We start from the raw sequence: 23340 nt of genomic DNA on the forward strand, positions 1-23340 counted from the left end.
TAAAGTGTGTACAACACATCCTCCTGAAAAAAATCAAACCTGAGCTTCAGTGGGATTTTGGATTTTCACGTCACTTTTGTTTCATTCTCAAATCCTATTTGGGGCTTCTTTACAGTGATTATTAATGTTGATTGACCACCTTTCTAATAGTGGTACCTCGGTTCTCGACCATAATCCGTTCCAGAACCCTGTTCGAAAACCGAATTGTTCGAACACCGAAACCATTTTTTCCATTACAAATAATCGATGAGAAGGTTTCTTCAGCCGTCATCTGTACAATTTTGAAGGTTTCGGACGTTTCGTCTCCTATCCAAGAGGCTTAGTCAGCGAACTAAACTCTGACTGGTCGTATCGGCCCTATTTATATATCCCTAATGTCCAGCCATGGCGGCGCCGGACACAGCTATGATAGGTCACTACTCTCAGGTTGGGGGGAGCAGAGGACCCCTCCCTGTGGCCCCACTGATTGTTCCTACATTCCTGACTAACGACTGGCCTATTTCCTCCACTCCCACCGGTATCACCTCATCAGCATAACGAATGTTGCCTAACCTGTTTTACCTAAGCAGGCTATTGTATGAACGATCCAAATTGAACCTCACCCCACCAGACCGGTTTAAAGAAGGATTTTGTTGTTTTATAAGAATCGCTTCTTTTACCCCCCTTTCAAACCATCTATGTTCTTTCGCTAAGATTTTAACCTCATTGTCGTCAAATGAGCTAGCTTTTAGGTGCAAATGTACTGCCGATTGAGGCCCACTTGTATTATCCCTGCGATGTTGATAAAGTCTTTTTTTTGAGAATTTGTTGAGTCTCCCCAATGTACTGCTCTTTACAATTTTCATTCTTACAATGCATGGAATAAACTACATTACTTTTTTTTCATTTAGTACCCTATCTTTTGGATGCACTAATTTTTGCCTTAACGTGTTTATCGGTTTGAAATAAGTTGGAATTTTATGTTGCCAAAGGACGCTGTAATATTTCAGAAACTCCTGCAATGTAAGGTACTGCTACTCCTCTCCTTTTTGAATCCTGAGAATTATTGGTTTCGTTCGCTATTCTTTCTTTCTGACATTTGTTGAATGACCACTTTTGTACAGATGACGGCTGAAGAAACCTTCTCATCGATGACCACTGAGGGTACCCACAGTTAGTGAGTGCTCTCCTGATATATTTAGACTCCTTTTCTCTATCTTCAATGCTAGTTGGTATTAGTTTAGCCCTATGCTGGAGGGTTCTGATAACTCCTAGTTTGTGTTGTAAAGGGTGGTTAGAGTCAAAAAGTAAGTATTGGTCAGTGTGCGTAGCCTTCCTAAAGACTTCTGTTTTTAGCGCTCTGACCTCTTTATAATTACTTTAAAATACAAGAAGCCAAGTTGGTTCTCTTTAATGTCCTCACGAGATAATTTTATGTTGATGTCTACAGAGTTGAGGTGATCTGTGAAGGATTGAATTTCGTGTTTTTTAATTATGACAAAAGTCTCGTCCACATATCTAAACCAGTATCTAGGTTTTGTCCCCGGGAAGGATGTGAGGGCCTGTTTCTCCATCTCTTCCATGTAAAGATTAGCCACTCTGGGTGAAACAGGTGAGCCCATAGCACAACCATGAATTTGTTTATAAAATTTCTCCCGAAATTGAAAATACGTAGTATTAAGGCAGATTTCCAATAATTGGCAGATGTGATCCGGTTTCAGTTAGGTTCTTTCATGCAGAGAAACATCCGCCAGCAGTCTCGTCCTCACCACTGAGACAGCTGCTGGGGTTGGGACAGATGTAAAGAGCGAAGTCACGTCGTATGATGCCAAAGTTTCCTCAGGTTCCAATATGAGGTCTTTGATCCTCTCTACAAACCCTGTGGTGTTCTCTACATGATATTCTGCGTTGCCAACCAACGGCGCTAAGATAGTTTTTAAATATTTGGCTACATTGTATGTAGAGGAGTCAATGCTACAAACAATGGGTCTGAGGGGGAACCCTTCTTTATGTATTTTTGGCAGGCCATAGATACATGGCGTGGCCTCTCCCGGGTATAATCTAAAATACATCTGTTTGTCTATGTGTTTTCCTTTCTCTAGCTTTTGGAGACGGTCTATCATTTCTTTCTCGTACCTATTGGAAGGGTCCCTTTTTAGTTGCTCATAAGTGTTAGAATCACTGATTAACCTATTTATTTTGTCTTCATAATCCAATGTGTTGAGAAGCACTGTGCATCTGTCCTTGTCTGCTGGTAAAATAGTAATATTTTTGTCTTTTTGTAGAGTAGCTTTTTCTATTCTAATGTTATGTTGGACGGAGGAAGTTTGGCATTACTGAGAAGGGCTGATATTTTAATGCGCAGATCATCTGCCTCTGCATATGAAAGTTTGTTATTTTTAATAACAAATCGGCAGTACATTTGCACCTAAAAGCTAGCAACCACTCATTTGACGACAAACTAGGAGTTATCAGAACCCTCCAGCATTGTGCTAAACTAATACCAACTAGCATTGAAGGTAGAGAAAAGGAGTCAAAACATATCAGGAGAGCACTCACTAAATGTGGGTACCCTCAGTGGTCATTCAACAAATGTCAGAAAGAAAGAATAGGGAATGAAACAAAAATTCTCAAGATAGAAAAAGGAGAGGAGTAGCAGTACCTTACATTGCAGGAGTTTCGTAAAAATTACAGAGTGCTTTGGCAACACAAAATTCCTACTTATTTCAAACCAATAAACACGTTAAGGCAAAAATTAGTGCATCCAAAAGATAGGCTACCAAATGAAAAACAAAGTAATGTAGTTTATTCCATACATTGTAAGAATGAAAATTGTAAAGAGCAGTACATTGGGGAGACTCAACAAATTTTCAAAAAAAGACTTTATCAACATCGCAGGGATAATACAAGTGGGCCTCAATCGGCAGTAAATTTGCACCTAAAAGCTAGCAACCACTCATTTGACGACAATGAGGTTAAAATCTTAGCGAAAGAACATAGATGGTTTGAAAAAGGGGTAAAAGAAGCGATTCTTATAAAACAACAAAATCCTTCTTTAAACCGGTCTGGTGGGGTGAGGTTCAATTTGGATCGTTCATACAATAGCCTGCTTAGGCAAAACAGGTTAGGCAACATTCGTAATGCTGATGAGATGATACCGGTGGGAGTGGGGCAAATAGGCCAGTCGTTAGTCAGGAATGTAGGAACAATCAGTGGGGCCACAGGGAGGGGTCCTCTGCTCCCCCCAACCTGAGAGTAGTGACCTATCATAGCTGTGTCCGGCGCCGCCATGCCTGGACATTAGGGATATATAAATAGGGCCGATACGACCAGTCAGACTTTAGTTCGCTGACGAAGCCTCTTGGATAGGAGACGAAACGTCCGAAACCTTCAAAATTGTACAGATGACGGCTGAAGAAACCTTCTCATCGATGGACCACTCCTGTACGACTGAGAGCTTACACAGACGACTGAGAGCTTACACAGACTGCAGTACAGTACATACATAAATGTAAATCATTTATATCGATAGTATCGATACTATATCTATGCACGCACCCTGATCGATATGTTTTTTTTTTTAGTATCGATATATTTTACTGTACATTATTTTATGCATGAAATTGCACATTAAAATGCTGACCAACACATAAAAAGCAATGTATATCTCAGAAAATGTTAAGCTAAATGGCAAAGACACAAATAACATAAACATAAATGTAACCCAGGCTAATTTTACGTTCGTAAAGAAAAGAATTATGAATAGGATTTTTTACCTTTGTGGTGGTGACCATAAGGCGCAGGTGGACGGAGGAAGGAAATTTATTGTTTGGAAGGAGTCCTCTTCCATAAAAACTTTGGGGAGCTCTTCTGTCTGAGGGGTGCTCACACGTTCAAATCTCATTGCTCCTGTCACGCGCGAGTTGACAGCAGGGGGCGGGGCTGCCTCTCCCGGCCGCCCTCCACCTGCTGTCAATTCTCTAATCACGGACACGGGGCATTTATAGGGTTCGCGATCACCTCGCCAATGCCGGATGATTGACTCACCTCGCCACCGTACCTGGACTCTTCCTTCGATGCGCGAGTGTATCCGGTCCGAGGTATTTTCCCTGCGTCCCGTAAATGTATGTCATCTTCCGGGATTGGGTAATTTTGCACCCTCGTGTGCCATTTGCTTTTTGGCGTAGTAAGTGGGTCGGATCTCCGCCTGCCTTCTTACTCGCTGTGTTTTCTTTTATTTGTGAATAAACATCCTGCTTGATTAGTACGTCTCTGCCGCCTGCTTTGGGATCCCAAACATTCCACTACGTTCCGACGAGTCAGCTGCCGTCACTCTCGCTCAGAACGTGACACCTAACGTGACACCTACGGATGACTCGGCTACAGGATGTTCTTTTCTCTTAAAATATCTATCCAATGACACTTGCTCTCACTCCCACAGCCACATCACTAGATTTCACAGCCTCCTTATTCTTTAATATCGTACTGATCGTAGATTTCGCCATGCTGTATTCCCTAGCCAGATCAGACACTCGCACACCTCCTTCATATTTTGTGATTATTTCTTTCTTAAATGCAATAGTTGTACGCACTACTTTTCTTACTTTCTTTTGAGGCATGATTAGGGGCTAAAACTCTTCGTACACCTATATTAAACGTTAGAGCAAAACGCAGCACATCCGCAAGCGACAACAGTTGGTCACGGAGAGAGCGATACACCTTTTATATCGGGCATTCAACTTACAAAACATCTCCGCCCGGGTGGCAGACAACTTTTTTGGGAATAAATAAATGAATAAATAAATAAATAAATAAATTAAATTAAATCAAACGTTTGCTCTTTTCAATAAAGCAAAGGTTTGAACAAAGATTTCAAAATCGGAACAAATTATTCCAATTTCGAAATCTTTGGTTCGTTTGGCACTTTGCATACTCGGCACGTCACCTAATCAGAAGCCTGCTTAATGCTTCCGGACTTTCCCGAGCGTTATATGATCGTGCATTTGCGCATCATTTTCAAAAGTAGATGCACAGAACCTCAGCCCCAGAAGAAAGATTCAAAAGAAGCTAACAAAATTTATGACGCTACCAAAGGTAAACGTACATTATCATGTGACTGTAAAGTGTCCTTGAGAGTTTTGAAAGGCGCCTAGAAATTAAATGTATTATTATTATTATTAGTAGTATTATTATATATTTTTGTAATTATTATTATTTTTAAAAGGATCGTGGAAGAGGAGTTCATGTGGGTTGTAGCAGACGACGCAACGCAAACGTTGCATTGTGCAACATGCCGAACAGTGTATGGACAAACGACAATTGGAGCAAAATCAACAGTAAGGGATATTTACGATAAATTAAGCAAGCGAGCATTCGTGGTATGTACATCCTTCATAAAAAATATCCTTAATACTTTGCAACAATGTTTTTTTTTCCGATTCATTGTCTTATTGTGTTTCAAGTTGTGAAACATGGGGCAGGCAACTTTATGGCCGGGCAGGCAAATTTTCAGAGTTGTCTGCCCTGGGTCCGATAACTTTTTGTCATGAGTTTCAGACACTGAAGAAAGTGATATTTTTTTCTTCTTACTTGGTCTACATCCTTCGCTCATTTCTATACCCTATATTACGTTTAAGTGGCAAAAACCGAGCGAAAAATTAGGATGTAACTAACGACTAGGTTAGTTACGCCTAGTCGTTACCCTGTGCGTGCGTTGGTTCATGACAATGTCACATGACCTCGTTATGCGATCTACCAGTAGTACCTTAGAGATCAAATGGTCGATCGCGATCGACTTATTGACCACCCCTGCTCTATATTAAGAATGATGCATTGACTTGTATCCTCTTTAGCATCAAAGACCCCCTGGTTGCTCAAGATTACCATTTTCAACCATTTATAGTGTTTTAAAGAAACAGTGTCGTACCTGGTGCACCATATACAACCTATTAACACAAAAGACAACAAATCAAATGCCCAAGAATTTTGTAGAGTACTGTAATCCTGGAGACTCCATAACTGCATTTGACTCAATAGCCTTGTTATCAGTGACTAAAATTACCGCCAAGGTTTCTAAGTGTCACTGATCAAATTTGTAACAGCAATATCATATGTCCAGTTTGTCTGTTACCTTTGCAGCAATAGCAGCTGCGGTGATGTGGGAGGAGCCATGTTGGTGATGGTGATGATGGTGATGATGTGCATGTCGACCTCTCCGCCTGTCTTCCTCATCATCGTCCTCCTCCTCGCACTGAGTGCCGCGCTCCATTGTGTGCGAGTGGGCATGCATGTTGGGGTGTGCGTTGGACAGCAGAGAAGGAGAAGGCAGCTGCTCAAGTGCGGCATGTACTGATTTAACCCTGACCGTGGCCTCGCGCAGCAGGTCGATGGCGTGGGGCAGAGCAGGAAGGATGAACTGAAAACACTCCTTGGGGGAAAAAAACAGAAAAAATGTGATTTAAAGGATTTCCCAGCAGTGAAAACAGTTAAAGCATGCTTTCATTCTAATCTGACTCACAAAGTTTGAGTGCGTACGCATGTGCATGGGTCTTGATTAGCTAAAGTTGTGAAATTATTATTTTTTTCAAACAATTGGAAAAAAAAGTAATGTGAGACAATCTGTAGCAGCTTTTCTGATTGTTTGATACGATCTATTTCAGATCTTCTGATATGTGATGACCATAAATGGACTAAATGGATAGAATTCATTTAATCAAGACATCTTCTTTTCCTTTCGGCTTTTCCCTTCAAGGGGTCGCCACAGCAAATCAGTGTCCTCCATCTTTAGAGGTTTGATCCGCATGTTTGTTTTGGCCAAGCTTTTACATCGGATGCCCTTCCTGTCACAACCCTCTGTATTTATCCGGGCTTGGGACCGGCACAATAAGACATATGTCCCGTTGTGGCTACAGAACAAGCAACTCGCTCAGTAAAAGTCTCCCAAACACAAAATGGTAATCGGCATAGCAACAATCAAAAAAGAAAAAAATTGTACTCACCATTTGATGACAATGCTCTGATCTTACCGTGAAATGGCCGCACGAAAGCAAATTTTGAAATTTTAATTGTTCTGGTGTTTATTGTTATTTTAATTGTAATTTGTCCTTGGGTGATTTGAAAGTCGCTTGTAAATTAAATGTATTATTATTATTATTAAATAAAAGCAAAATCTAGATGAATAATAAAATTCTTAGAATAAAATGTTTATCATGAATAATCTCACTAACACAGGCTATAAAAAAATAATGTCCCTGTGATTGGCTTTGCCTAAAATAAACAAACTACAGCCAAGCCTGGGTTTTCACCCGTTATCCGTTCCAGAAACATGTTCAAAAACCGATTTGGACATATCCATTTAGAAATCAATGTGATCAATGTCTCCTTTTTTTAATCATGATTGAACAATACTAACATGACTGCTTACGATGGAACACTACACGAGGATTTAATTAACACATCATCAAAAGACAAAAATGAAAAACTCCCCATGCTGACATTTATTTGTTTTAAGCAGTGATTTGTCTGCTTTCTCTGCTGGCCTAAAAATATCGGAATCACAGACTAATGTTAATTGTATTTTGTACATGAATTCTTATGAAATACAGGTATCGATTTACGACCAGTGCGAGTTACGGCCACCCGTACTTACGACCACCAGCCGTTGTTGTTTTTTTTTTTTTAATTCTACGGCTGCCACCGCGACATACAGAAATGCGACAGAGACAGAGGTCCGTGCAGGATGATTTATAAAGCTACAACACAAAGCACTGGTCCCAGAAAGAGTACCAGGGGAATAATCAAAAATAAAGAATACCAAAAACGACCAGTGGGGGCGGGCAATGGGAACCCCGACAATGGCGAGAAGCAACTCGCACATGGTAGTGCAGAAACGGAACAATCCCAAAAGGATTACGGGATGTGGGGGGGGCTCGGACCGAGCACCAAAGTCAAAGGTAATACAAAGTACAAATACAAGTTGACAGCATCTCGTTTTCGTACCTGCTGTCCTGAAGAAGGAAGCGGGGAGGCGTGGCCCCGTCCCCAGCTGTCAATCCGAACGTGACAATATCGAGCAAGTACGATGTTTATTTGCCGGAGCAGTATTTCACAAAATGACGACACAAAATAACTTTTGTAACAAACGCGTACAACAATTTTCTCCAGCATGACAGCACAGCAATGGGGTGGGATCGCCGCGATGCAAACGCTGCGTCGGGCTCACGGTCGGCGCCGCCGCCTCTTTGAGACAGGTGACCTCTTCTGGCTTCTCCGTTAGCAGGGAGAGCGATTTTTGGACAGCTGTTTTTTTTGGGGCAGTTCGCATTGTGTGGGAAGCCGTGCGGATTTAGGTGAGCAGAAAGCATGTGCGCCGACAGAGTGATAAAGATCGATAATACGAAATATAAAATGATTAAAATGACACTAAAAGTTATAAGATTTATAAATGATCTGTCAACATTTGGTATGTAATAGTATTAAATAGAAAATGTTGCTTAAAAACAACAGATTGGCATCGTATACTATCCTGTCGTATAGGAGAGGCCAGCGTGTCGTCATTTGTTATGATCACGTGATCCTCGCATCAGCCATTTTGAATGTTTTTTCGATTCACGGCCGTTTGACTTACGACGGTTTTGTCGGAACGGAACCCGGTCGTAACTCGGATGTTACCTGTAATTCAAAATTGTCTTTCAAATTCCTTTCATTGCTCTTCCCCTGTTGCGCTGCTTCCAGCAACATGAGTGTTTTCGTATTTAAGCATTTAACCAATCACATTAAAGCCATTATTTGTTACCTGGGTCTGAAATCTGCATAACAGTTGGAAGGAACGGGATTTAAAACTCTCAACAAACCCGTTGAGCTGTATAGGTAAGTATCACAATGGTGGGGAAAGCCAAACCGCGGCACTTGAGGAGGGCGGGGCGGATATAGACTCATATCCTTGGTAAAGTGAATACCCATTAGGGATCAGTTTAACGTAGCAGAAAATCAGAGTGAACAGAGTCATGCAACATTACCTGAGAGCCCTTCTTGCTCCCTGGCAGGTTGATGATGAGGGTTTTACCACGGATACCACACACTGGCCTGGAATCAAAATGGTAAGATGAGCATATGTGAACCAAGCTTGAGTCAAAGCGATTTCAGATAAAAAAGGGGACGTAATGCTGCATGAGCTAAAATAAAATAAAATCTTCACCTGGACAGCATACCAAGTGGAGTAACGTTAAGAGAGCCCATCAGCATTGCCAGAGCCATGCCCGGAGCCTCCCTTTCAATCACTTCTCTGGTTGCCTACAAGATGAAAAAGTGATTCATAGTTGGCAAAAAATTAAAGTAATAACATTTTCAGACTTAAAGCAATGGGCTGAGCTAGTTATGGTATTTCAAAGGCAATCAATCAACACCTCAATTAATTGAGACATTAAATCAAAACATACTTGTGGACATTAGTGAAGAAACAATACATTCAAGTGAGTACCTCTGGCGTAACATCACGTGGTGCGAATCCAGTACCTCCCGTGGTGAGAATAAGATTAAGCTCCTGGTCATCGCACCATTCCAAAAGTGTTTCCTGTCAAAAACATGTTCTCAGAATTAACAACAACTTACTAACAATTTAGACCTGAAATTTGATGGGCCGAAATGTGAATTTGTATGGCAGCTTTTCAAACGTGGGTCTCAGTCTTGAGTCCTCGAGGATTGCTTTCCTAAATGTTTTCCATATTGCGCTGCTGCAACACACCTGAGTCAAATGTTCAGCTCATCAGCGAGAGCCTGATAATGATCATGATGGTTTCAATCAGCTGTGCTGCAGCTAGGAAAGATGGAAAACATGCAGGAAAGTGGAAACTGAAGGACTTGAGTTTGAGACCCAGGCTTTAAAAATCTTTGAAAATAACCATGTTTTTAAGACTATTAGGAACACTGCACAAGTATAGGTCAAGAGGTCTATTTTAAAATGTTTTCAAACATAGAGAAAACAGGGTCATGATGTTTATTAGATAGATTTAGCATTATTATGTTTGTTTCAGATCGAACACAATCTATCGGGTAACACCTTACAAACACACTTGCTGTTGTTTGCCGTGAAACTAGACGGGTGGCTTCGGGAGTCTAGTCCATCCTCCGAGAAACGGGAGAAAAAAAATGTAATTTGAACAGAGCAGGTCAATCTGGTGACGAGTGGTGGTGGGTCTACTTCGACTAATGCTTAATGCTATTTTTGCAGACAGCTCAACGGCGATAAACCGTTGAATTGACCTTTACCCAACCTTTGTTACTCAGTCCCGCAGCTACTCGATGCTCGTTGTTTCCCAGTAACATTGGGTATGCACTGCCAGGAAAAATGAGCTTGCCTTCGGTCTCTGTGACCACAGCATTAGGCGAGTTGGACCACATTTACCATCATTGTTAGACACAGAAGCTGTTGTTCTCTTTGCGGTGCGACGAAAATATATAGTAGATGGCTGCTCATGATTCTGTATGGATGATAATGAGACCACTAATGTAAAAGGAACGAATCTGAAAAGGTTGCATCGGATTACGAGGTGTACCATCGCTCTTATGAGAAAATTAAACGGGTTTTGATTGTGTCACATGGGCTGAAAAATATGATAAATACCTGAACATTGGACATGCAACAAAATGTGAGTGTTATGACTTCATGTGTACCGAGTCCCATACCTTGATTTCATCAATTTCATCTGGAACAATTTTATAGGCTGCAATGACCCCACCTAACCTGCAGGTTGTAACAGGGGGAATTAGAGGACTCTCGAAAACTCTGTGCTAGTGTGAAGGTAGACTTACAGCGATGGATCATGAACCAGGTCCTTCAAGTTGACCCCACTCCTGTCCTCAGCCAAGTTCTTGAAACAACTGTCACTGACTAAGTAGAAGGTAACATTTTCACATATTATATCTCACACATTTAGATGAATTAAAAGAAAATTTTGATGGAGGAAAAAAATCCTGAAGAGGCTGTTCAAGACCAGAACTAAAAGTAAAATCAATTATATTAAGTAAACAATGTAGCATAGTTTTTACATTCCTGCAATGAAAACATTCTGTTTACCGTATTTTCCAGTGTATAAGGCGCACCAGAGTACAAGACGTACCCCAAATGAATGGTGTATTTTCAAAACATTTACATATACAGTAAAGTCTCGTTATATCGATATCGGTTATATCGATAGTACCGCTTATTACGATACTATTTTCATTTCCCTTGCACATTTCTAGTCTTTTTATGTATAATTAGTACCGTTTAGTACGATACCCGGTTATTATGATAGTCCGGTTATTACGGTGCTCCTTTTCATCCCCAGCCGGCCATTTTTGTTGTTTATATCGATATATCCGTCGCGCCATCGGTCAACTTGGTCACGTGTCTTGTTACGTGAGCCGCCATCGGTCGCGCCATTGGTCGACTTGGTCACATGAGCCGCCATCGGTCGCGCTATTGGTCGACTTGGCCGTGTGACTTTGTCACGTGACACGCCATCGGTCGCGCCATTGGTCAACTTGGTCACGTGTCACGCCATCAGTCGCGCCATAGGTCGACTTGGTCAGGTGACTTGGTTACGTGCCCAGCACCCGTGTAGCAGAGCCATTTTCATTTTCAGACGCTAGCTCGTGTGTAGCAGACGAGATTGAAGTGTTTGTGTTAAAAGGTAAACATGGGAAGCAGAAGAAGATTGATGACTTTTTTAAATTGTATACATAATACAGTAAGATGTAAGCGTTGCAGTTTCCCTGTTGTGTTATGTACATGCCCACTGTACTGTATATGAATGCAATCGTTTTTTGCAACAATGTTTCTTGTTTTGTCTGCTGAAGCGCGATGATTTTGAAAATTATTAACATTCCATACTGTGTATTAAAGGACAGCCGATGTCACTTTTTATTGAAATGCAAATAAAAATGACTTCACGCCCAGACGTCTTGCATTGCTTGTGAATCCAAACAATGGCTTCAGATTCGGATAATATGCTTTCTTGTTACACATCCAGTTATGAATATGTTTCAAATACACTGTAGTTCTGAAGATTAAAGCATACATGTTTACAATCATTAAAGAATTATATGTGCCATTTTGAGGCAACATTGGGGGAACATCTCTGACCCAAAAAAAAGGGAGCTAATGGCCAGCTCCGTTTCTTATATGGCGCTTGGCTGCCCTCTTTTGGCGGCTTTTGTTTAATGCAGTTCGGCGCAGGATCGGATATATCGATAGTCCCGGTTATATCGATATTTTTTCGGACTCCCTTGAATATCGATATAACGAGACTTTACTGTATAAGGTGCACTGGAATATAAGGCACACCTTCAATGAATGAAAAGGTTTACCAAATATAATATATACCACACTACTGTAGAAGGTGCTACAGTAGAGGCTGGGGTTACGACCCTACTTCTATAGGGGGAAATGGAGTCATGGCTGCTGACAGTCGTTGTGAGACCTGTTGTGGTTCAATATTACTTTACCAATAAGGCGCACCTGCGTATAAGGCACAGGGTCATCTTTTGAAGAAAATGAAGGCTTTTGTGTGTGCCTTACAGACTGAAAAATATAATTAAGATTTGAAACACTTGATGCATACTATTACAGAAGTCTTTCATTGACTTAAAGGACAACCGACGCCTCTGGAAAAGTTGTGTCCATAATTTGCAAAATCACTTCAAATGACTTCTACTGAGCGTATTTTACAAAGATTCCACCGCATATAGCTATATTTTACGTGTTAAGATTCAAGGTGAATATTCAGGAAGTCTTGCTTTTGAGTTGGTGACGATTCCTGGTGTGACGTCATGTCAGGAACGCCCCTGACTGAGAAAGCGACACACAATGCATTTTGGGTACTTTGGTTGGTCTGAAAAAAATCGTGTTGATCCGTGTTGATGGCGAAATTAGAAGGAAAACACACAAATAATGCGATGGTGAATCATTGTGTGTTACACCAAGACTACTATTTGATACTAGTTGACACAAATTCCCAGCAGACAAATCAGCCCATTTCCAACGGAGCTTGGGCACCATCTTGTGCATTTTCGGGGAGCTACATTGGAGTCCAGACACTTCAAAATGATAGGGAAGTACTTCTTTAATAGATTTGAAACATTTATGCTTTCCTCTTCAGAACTATTTGAATCATATTCATAACTGGATGAGTAACAAGAAAGCATCTTCTCCGAATCTGAAGCCATTGTTTTGATTCTAGAGCAAGGCAAGACGTCCTGGCGTGAAGTCACGAACAAGCGGGCGGCACCTTCTAAAACTCGCCATTTCCGGGGTAATTTTGAAGTAATTTTGGGACACTTTAAGTCATTTTTATTGGTGTTTTGCATTTGACTAAAAATATCAGCCTACGTGTACTTTGGGTATTTTAGATGCTACAAAATGTTTTTCTGATGTCAGTTAGGAAACCAAAAAATGGTGTCGGTTGTCCTTTAAGGTATTTCCTATTGTTCTGCTAGAAATGTCTCCAGGCCATAAATCAATATGCTGGATCTACAACTCAGCGATATTGCCATGAAGAAGTATTTGCCACCTTCTCCATTTTTTTTAATTTGCCCCCACTTTGTTTAAGATAAAATAAAACTATTCATGTCAGATAAAGCATAAAGTGCATAAACACAAGCATAAAGTGCAGTTTTAAATTTGTGATGTTTAATTACAGATCACAAAAAAATGTAAAATTAACTAATATTCACTGCTACATTTCTGAGTGGAAAAAATAATTGCCCCATAAACCTAATAATTGGTTGGGCCACTCTCGGCAACAACTGAATCAAGCCCTGTCTGCAACTAGCAAGCAGTATTACATCTCTGTGCATATATTTTGTCCAATATTTCCAAGCAGAATTCTTTCAATTCAGCAATACTGGACCATTGTCCTGCTACAGAACTCAGGCGCAATTCAGCTTTGGGCTACAATCACAATCTGATTAATCTGATTTTGTGAAGACCTCAAATATGGATTTTCAAAGACAAAGTGATTCTCACAAAAGAACAAAGCCCACACTGCACAATATGTGGCAAGCGGCTCCCAAATAAGTCAATGAAGCCTTCAAAACCTATGTGTCATACTTGGTGATTAACCGCATTGGTATGGCCAAAGAGTCATTCAACATTATTGAACAAAAAAACTTAAAATGAGTAAATTCTGATTTATAACTGTAGCATTGAACTGGAAGGGCCAACCAATGGCCCTTATTGGGGTAATTCGCCATACAAACATCTCTAAACAGCGCTCTGTAAACTTTGTTTACATTTTGAACTTCCTGATACGTCATATCCTGCCTTTCTTTACATGATGTCACATTTTCATTACGTCACACCCTGTCGCGTCACATACTATGCGCCGCATAAATACTCCTGCAGCCCGTTTTTTCTCTCTCTCTCATGTCATGCTCCCTCCTCGGCCGACCCCGCGATGCCACCGCGCTCTCCCAAATTAAATCAACTTTCTGTTCAAGACCTGGCTCCCTGATGATTTAACCATCCATCTCCATCAACACCCGTAGAAGCAATGAACCAAGGGCGAACGATCAAAATAACCCAACATTCTGGTGCAGAAACCCGCACCAGTTGGGTCCGAAGCGGTTGGGGGGGTGCCTACCTCTGTGTTTCTATCAACAAGAGACAAAAGCTCCTAGCTTTTGGTGGTGATCCCTCAGCGATGCCTGCTTGTTGACTGAGGCTACGAGAGACAAAGACGTGGTGGAAGCGCCTCTTCATTCTGACCTGACCACACGGTTGAGTTTTCACGGGTGAGTGCCGCTAGCATGCTGCTATGTTGGGTGAATGTAGAATCCTTTGTGGCCAGAAGGATTTCTATGCGCGTAATCCACGTATCGAGGGCTTGTGACGCAGGATCTGGATATCACCTGGTTCTGATTCCAGCTTGATTCTGGTTTTAGATCCGGTGGTTTGACCGAGCGGGTCTCCAGACCCGGGCCCCGGTGTATTAACGGAAATAACACTAGCCTGTGGTGGGGTCTTTTTTGGTCGCATAATAGAAAAAGTACTCCACTGGATAACAAGTCTGCACTCAAAGGTTGTGGAAAACTAATCCGCCTGCCATTCTGGCACTCCGTGTAGTTTGGTTCGTTTTCCGTGAACTAGTTCTTATGCCAAGATTATATTTTCGCGAATTTAATGTTCGTAAGGCGAAAAGTTTGTAAACTAAAGCGTTCGTAAGCCGAGGTATCAATGCATTTGAAAAAATGCAGAATGACTCAAAGGTTCTGTATATTTTGTTCACGTTTGGTTCCAGGCACAATGTTGACCAGTAACAGCACGAATGGATTAATCCTGTGAGCTGATTGGATGTGCATCCTGGCAGCCCCGCCCTTCACTTCCCTTGAGTTTCATCACATGGTTGACTCTTATCAGTCTGTCATCATGTGGTTGACTCTCTGATATGTGTCCGGTCACGCTGTTGACTTTGATCTGTGTCTGGTCAGCAGTGTACTGTAATCGGCATCTAGTTATGTTGCTGTGTTTCCTGACTTCATGGCGGTGAGGGAAAGAGAACAATCTAGAGTGAGATTTTGCAACAGCAAAAGCAAAATGAAAGAGAGATACAGTGGTACCTCGGTTCTCGAACGCCTCACAGTTCGAACAAATCGGAGTTCGAACAAAATATTCGAGATATTCTTGCTTCGCCGTTCGAACACTTCAAACGCCAATACGACGCGTGAGTGCGTACGCGAGGGTGGGGTGCTGAGCAGCGTACGGGTGTATCGCTCTCTCCGTGACCAACTGTTGTCGCTGCGGACGTGCTGTGTTTTGCTCTAGCGTTTAATACAGGTGTACGAAGAGTTTTAGACCGTAATCATGCCTCCAAAGAAAGTAAGTGCTGCTAAAAGTGACAAAAGAAAAGTAGTGCGTACAACTATTGCATTTAAGAAAGAAATAATCGCAAAATATGAAGGAGGTGTGCGAGTGTCTGATCTGGCTAGGGAATACCACATGGCACATCTACGAACAGCACCATATCAAAGAATAAGCAGGATGTGAAATCTAGTGATGAGGCTGTGGAAGTGAGAGCAAGTGTCATTGGCTAGATATTTGAAGAGAAAAGAACATCCTGTAGCCGAGTCATCCGTAGCTGTCACGTTCCGAGCGAGAGTGACGGCAGCTGACTCGTCGGAACATAGTGGAATGTTTGTGATCGCAAAGCAGGCGGCAGAGACGTACTACCCAAGCAGGATGCACACAAGTAAAACACAGCAAGTAAAAAGGCAGGGGGTGATCCGACCCGCTTACTACGCCAAAAAGCAAATGGCACACGAGGGTGCAAAATTACACAATCCCGGAAGATGACGTAATTTTACGCGACGCAAGGAAAATACCTCGGACCGGATACACTCGCGCATCGAAGGAAGAGTCCAGGTACGGTGGCGACGTGAGTCAATCATCCGGCATTGGCGAGGTGATCGCGAACCGTATAAATAACCCATGTCCGTGATTAGAGAATTGACAGCAGGTTGAGGGCGGCCGGGAGAGGCAGTCCCGCCCCTCTGCTGTCAACTCGCAAGTGACAGGAGCAAAGAGATGGTTTCGGTGTTCGAAGAAATCGCTTTTCGAACAGAGTCCTGGAAGCGAATTATGGTCGAGAATCGAGGTATCACTGTATCAGCAAATGCTTGTACTGTTGTTGTCTTCTATCTGTCTGTCTATCTCATATGTAAAACGTGAAAAGTACAGTGATACATTGGCTTACGAACTTAATTAGTTCCCAGAAAGTGTAAGGTGAAAAATGTGTCTTCCAAACATCAGTTTCCCATGAAACCATTAAAATGAGAATAATCCATTCCAAGGAAAACAATTTTCTACTAAATAAGCCCTACACCTAAGCAAAATATACCTTATTTCAGTGTCTGAAACTCATGACAAAAAGTTATGGGACACCAGGGCAGACAACTCTGAAAAGTTGCCTGCCCGGCCACAAAGTTGCCTGCCCCATTTTTCACAACTTGAAACACTAAGACAACTAATCGGAAAAAAAACATTGTTGCAAAGTATTAAGGATATTTTTTATGAAGGATGTACTTACCACAAATGCTCGCTTGCTTCATTTATCGTAAATATCCCTTACTGTTGATTTTGCTCCCATTGTCGTTTGTCCATACAGTGTTCGGCATGTCGCACAATGCAACGTTTGCGTTGCGTCGTCTGCTACAAGCCACATTAACTCCTCTTCCACGATCCTTTTAATAATAATAATAATAATAATAATACATTTAATTTCTAGGCGCCTTTCAAAACTCGCAAGGACACTTTACAGTCACGTGATAATGTACGTTTACCTTTGGTAGCCTCATAAATTTTGTTAGCTTCTTTTGAATCTTTCTTCTGGGGCTGAGGTTCTGTGCATCTACTTTGATGCGCAAATGCACGACCTTATAGCGCTTGGGTAAGTCCGGAAGCATTAAAGGACAACCAATGTCACTTTTTTGTTTTTTAACTGACATCAGAAAAACGTTTTACAGCATCTAAAATACCCAAAACAAGCAGTATGATATTTTAGTCAAATGCAAAAAAAACAATAAAATTGACATAAAGTGTCCAAAATCAATGTTAAGCAGATTCCTTACTTACAGACAGTGTATTGGAGGTGTTCAAATACCTGACATGTTTCGGCGACTACTTCCGCCTTCGTCAGAGTGTCACGGATGTTGCTGTGACGCGCCATTTTCAGCTGGTGTTGCTATGAGGGCGTGACCTACCTGTCAGAACTGACAGGCAAGCCACGCCCCCCGCTGTCCCCTCGTCCCTCCAGGATGCTGCTCCAGGTAGTAGAGAGCATGTAAGCTCCCTCATCCCTGTTGATGGTCCTTGGTCCTCGCTTTCGGATTTCAATGGCCTCCCTGATCCAGCGCTGATGTTTGTTGTCTTCGGTGCGGATGACTCTGGCCTTCTCCCAGTCCATGATGTGGTTCTCTCTTTTGCAGTGGTCCGTGATGGCTGATTTATGGTGCTCCTGTTGTGCTTGTTCTTTTATTGCTCTTGTTTGGATTGTTGCCGTCTCCTTGTCGCCATTGAAATCCGAAAGCGAGGACCAAGGACCATCAACAGGGATGAGGGAGCTTACATGCTCTCTACTACCTGGAGCAGCATCCTGGAGGGACGAGCGGACAGCGGGGGGCGTGGCTTGCCTGTCAGTTCTGACAGGTAGGTCACGCCCTCATAGCAACACCAGCTGAAAATGGCGCGTCACAGCAACATCCGTGACACTCTGACGAAGGCGGAAGTAGTCGCCGAAACATGTCAGGTATTTGAACACCTCCAATACACTGTCTGTAAGTAAGGAATCTGCTTAACATTAGTTATCAAGTAGACAGGATGAATTTAGTACAATGTGTCCAAAATCTGCAAAAAAATGGAGCTGCGAATAGGGCATTTTCAGAAAGTCCCGCCCCCAGTTCGTGACGTCACGCCAAGACGTCTTGCATTGCTTGTTAATGAAAACAATGGCTTCAGATTAGAATATGCTTTCTTGTTACACATCCAGCTATGAATATGATTCAAATAGTTCTGAAGAGGAAAGTATACATGTTTGCAATCGATTAAAGAATTGCGCCATTTTGAGGCAACATTGGGGGAAAATCTCTCACCCAAAAAAGAGGCACAAAATGGCGACCTCCAGTGGCCACCTCCACTTCCACAGGCTGATAAATTCCTTATCTAGAGCTTTGATGCCCTCTTCGGGCGGCTTTTGGGTGCAACACGGTTCTCAGACAAAACATGTACAGCAAGATACATTGACGTGATGGAATGACTGCTACAATGTGTCTTTTTTCGGTCAGGGGGCGGTCCTTTCGTGACATCACGTACGGACTCGTCGCCACTTCAAAAACAAGAGTTCCTGAATATTCAGAGCGAGTCTTAAAACGTAAACTATTGCTATATGCGGTGGAATCTTATTAAAATACGTTCAGTAGAAGTCATTTGAAGCCATTTTACAAATTATGGACACAGCTTGTCCGGAGACGTCGGTTGTCCTTTAAGCAGGCTTCTGATTGGCTGCCGTGCCAAGTATGCAAAGTGCCAAATGAACCGAAGATTTCGAAATCGGAAGAATTGGTTCTGATTTCTAAATCTTTGTTCAAACGTTTGCTTTGTTGAAAAAAGCAAACGTTTGATTTATTTATTATTTTTTCATAACCCCAGCGGAGATGTTTTGTAAGTTGTACGCCCGACATAAAAGTTGCCCGCCCCAGGCTTCCGGGCAGACGCTATTTCAGACACTGCTTATTTCATGCATAATAAATGTGCTATTCGTCTGTGTAAACCAGGCATGGGCAAACTACGGCCCGCGGGCCACATACGGCCCGTTAGGCTTTTTAATCCGGCCCGCCGAACCTGCCTAAATTATAGTAAAAACAGTGTGAAACTCATGACAAAAAATTAGCAGTCAACAGGGCAGATAACTGAAAAGTTGCCTGCCCCATTTTTCACAACTTGAAGCACAATGAGAAAACCAATCACATGAAAAAACATTGTCACAAAGTATAAAGTTTTTTTTTTAAATCAAGAATGTACCTACTACAAATGCTACCTTGCTTAATTTGCGGTAAATGTGCATGGCTAGATTTTGCTGCAGTAGTCGATTGTCATTGTGGTGCACAATGCAACATTTGCATTGCTTCCTACGAGCCACTAAGCCCCTTTCATAAGTCTCACGTACACTTTACAGTCACGGTTTAATGTAAATTTACGTTTTGTAGCGTCACATATGTTGTTAGCTTCTTTTGAATCTTTCTTCTGGGCTGAGGTTCTGTGCATCTATTTTGGAAAATTATATTTAATTGCACGACTTTATAACGCTTGCGAAAGTCCGGAAGAAAGAAGCAGGCTTCTGATTGGCTGCCGTACCGAGTATGCAAATTTCACTGCAGGTAGGCTATGACTGTGTGCTCGGCGACGGTACACGTGTATTGTTTGCGCATGAAGGCTCGGGCGTCAGTGAGGAGTTTGTTGAGCGCGCGGTCAGGACAAACCATCTATGATTTGGCGGAATTTAACACAAGTAGGTATTATTGAGCTTGAATATTTCGTTGTGGAATAATATGTTTTGAATGATGAAAGTGATTCCATTTTTCAATAAATGTTGATTTCTTTAACTTTGCCCCTTCAATGAAAACATATTAAAAACAGACGCAATCTTGATGAATCACAGTGCATATGTTATTTTAATCTATTTCCATTTCCTGCTCCAAGTATCTGCGAAATAGTATGTAAACGCCATATTCCTTGAGACAAATTTATTAACTGATCAGGGATATTTTTCACATTTGAAAGACAGTTAATAAATTGGGTTCTTACTGTGCTATGAGGTTTGTACACACTACATTTAAAGTACAACAGGCACCATTTTTGTGTGTTTCCTACTGACATCAGAAAAACGTTTTATAGCATCTGAAATACCCAAAACAGGCAGGCTGATATTTTTAGTTAAATGACTGGCCATTTCCGGATTCATTTTGAATCCGGAAATGGCCAGTTTCCGAAGGTCCCACCCCCTTGTTCGTGACGTCACACCAAGACGTCTTGCCTTGCTCGAGAATCAAAACAATGGCTTCAGATTCGGAGAAGATGTTTTCTTGTTACTCATCCAGTTATGAATATGATTCAAATAGCTCTGAAGAGGAAAGCATAAATGTTTGCAATTGATCCAAGTAGTCCTCCCATATCAATTCGAGCCGTCAATGACAGCAATGTAGCACCCAGAAAATGCAGAAGATTGCGCCCAAGCTCCGTTGGAAACTATCAAATAGTTGTCTTGGTGCAACACACAACGATTCACCATGGCGTTATTTATGTGTTTTCCTTCTAATTTCGCCACCAACACGGATCAACACGAAGTTTTCAGACCAAACAAAGTACCCAAAATGCATTGTGTGTCGCTTTCTCGGTCACGGGCGGTCCAAACGTGATGTCACATGGGGATCGTCATCAACTCGAAAACAAGACTTCGTGAATATTCAGCGCAAGTCTTAGAACATAAACTATAGCTATATGCTGTGAAATCTTTGTAAAATACATTCAGTCAAAGTCATTTGAAGTGATTTTATAAATTATGGACATAACTTTTCCGGAGGTGTCGGTTGTCCTTTAATACTTTAGGTTTAGTATTTCCGGCCCAAACACTCCCTCCAAATGCTCCTGGCCCGGCCCCTCTGTCAAATTTTAGAACCCAATGCGGCCCGCGAGTCAAAAAGTTTGCCCACCCCTGGTGTAAGCTCTCAGTCGTGGTCCATCGATGAAAAGGTTTCTTCAGCCGTCATCTGTACCTCTTTGAAGGTTTCGGACGTTTCGCTTCTTATCCAAGAAACTTAAGAAGCGAAACGTCCGACACCTTCAAAGAGGTACAATGGACGGCTGAAGAAACCTTTTAATCAATAAATGTGCTATTGTATTGTAATTAAAGTAGAAAGTAGAAATAAACTGTACTGTATAATAGTCGTTTTATTTACCTTTGTTCATTATGATACGCATACGCATACATACAAGTCCATTATGATACGCATACATGTACTCCACTGCCCCCCGGTGGCCATCATCTCTAATAGAAAATGGCTGAATTTTACACAACATAATAATATAATACATTTCATTTGTAAGCGCCTTTCAAAACTCTCAAGGGACCAAGTCAATTATTTTGTGATGAAATGGAGGGAAAGAGATGCCCTTTTCACAGTAAGATCAGAGCATTGTCATCAAATGGTGAGTATAGTTTTGCTTTGTTTAATGTTGTTATGCCGATGACCATTTTGTGTTTGGGAGCCTTTTACTGAGCGTGTGACCGCTTATTAACTCTATGAACAGCAGCCCAAATGGAATTGTATAGTGCCTCTTTGCAATTTTTTTGCTGATGATACTAGTGCAGTGTGTTCGACAGGAAACAAATTCCTTGTGTGTTCTACATACTGGGCAATAAAGATGATTCTGATTGTGATTCTGAGCATCTTCATCTTTAAGTTCATCGAGTTGCTTGTTCTGTAGCCACAAGGGGACATAAACCAGTGTCTACTTGTGCCGGTCCCTACCCCGGATAAATACAGACGGTTGTGTCAGGAAGGGCATCCGACGTAAAAGCCTGTCCAAAACAAACATGCGAATCAAACCTCTGAAGATGGAGGACACTGATTTTCTGTGGCAACTCCTTGAAGGGAAAAGCCAAAAAGGAAAAAAAGTTGTATTTACCTTCGTGATGGTAGTTGTTAATGGATGACAAACAAAAACACCCGTAGCCACACGAAACAATGGTCGATTTAGCATACTGGTAGTGGGACGCTCAGTCACACAAACGCACACCTCGTTTTTTAATTATCTGCTTCTTCTGCTCAACTGTAATTTTATTTTGTGTCCTCTTTGGCTGAACACTAGCCTGTGGTGGGGTCTAATTCGGTCCTAAAAAAACAAAAGTATCCACTCGATAGCAGACCTTGTATGCACTCAGTTCGTGAACTGCCGATTTCAAACGAGAATTCATCTGCATAATAATAATAATAATAATAATAATACTAATAATAATAATAATAATAATAATAATAATAATAATGATTATTATTATTATTATTAGTGTGGAAAAGTAGGCCGGCAGTGGCGATGTTTGGCCGTGTGGTTTGGTGTTCTTCCGCCGAAAATTAGTCCGCCAGCCATTATGGCGCTCCGTGTGTTTCCCCATAAATAATTCGTATGCCAAGATTATATTCTCCGGAATTTAACGTTCGTAAAGCGAAAAGTTCATTAGCTAAAGCGTTCGTAAGCCGAGGTATCACTGTACTTACATACGTTAAATATTTTGGTACCCACATACAGTATATACTTACACAAAATTCCTAGGGCTAAGTACAGGGATACCTTGGCTTAATAAAACATAATTTTCTATTTTCTAATTTTCTAAGCCTTAAAACTACACAAACTATACCTTATTGTATGTATAATAAATGTGTTATGGTATTATTAATAAAGAAATAAAGTACTGGATAATAACGCTATTTTATTGACATTTGTGATGGTCGTTCATGGCTTGATGGAATGAAGTGACCGGTTTCATCAGCATTAAACACATGATGAGGAACAGAGCCTTCTTCTGTTAGGAGAAGGGGCTCGTTCGCGAACGACACATCAACCATTGTCACAGCTCCATTTATTTATTATCGTACCTATGCTTGTCTGTGACTGTCAAGTGAGCTTTGAAAGGCGCTGAAAATGTAATGTATTATTATTATTATTATTATTATTATTATTATTATGTGTATCCCGAAAAATAGTTTGTATTCCAAGGTCAAATTATCATAAATTTAACGTTCGTAAACCGAAAAGTTCGTAAGCCAGGGGGTCCG

The 23340-nt window shown here is 41.4% G+C and overlaps 1 protein-coding gene across 2 annotated transcripts in view; it reads right to left on the reverse strand.

Moving 5' to 3' along the window:
- gphna (gephyrin a) overlaps nucleotides 1-23340 on the reverse strand; it is a 94820-nt gene that overhangs the window by 66118 nt on the left and 5362 nt on the right. For both annotated transcript variants that reach the window (XM_089005167.1, XM_089005166.1), the window contains exons 2-7: nucleotides 10789-10867; nucleotides 10663-10720; nucleotides 9458-9550; nucleotides 9176-9270; nucleotides 8997-9063; nucleotides 6110-6406 (exon numbers count right to left, since the gene is read on the reverse strand). In XM_089005167.1, the coding sequence (XP_088861293.1) occupies nucleotides 6110-6406; nucleotides 8997-9063; nucleotides 9176-9270; nucleotides 9458-9550; nucleotides 10663-10720; nucleotides 10789-10867 (689 nt within the window). The remainder of the gene's footprint in view (nucleotides 1-6109; nucleotides 6407-8996; nucleotides 9064-9175; nucleotides 9271-9457; nucleotides 9551-10662; nucleotides 10721-10788; nucleotides 10868-23340) is intronic.

The sequence above is a fragment of the Hippocampus bargibanti genome, linkage group LG09 (genome assembly GCF_051943395.1).
Source record: "Hippocampus bargibanti isolate YZ-2025 linkage group LG09, ASM5194339v1, whole genome shotgun sequence".
Lineage (NCBI taxonomy): Eukaryota > Metazoa > Chordata > Actinopteri > Syngnathiformes > Syngnathidae > Hippocampus > Hippocampus bargibanti.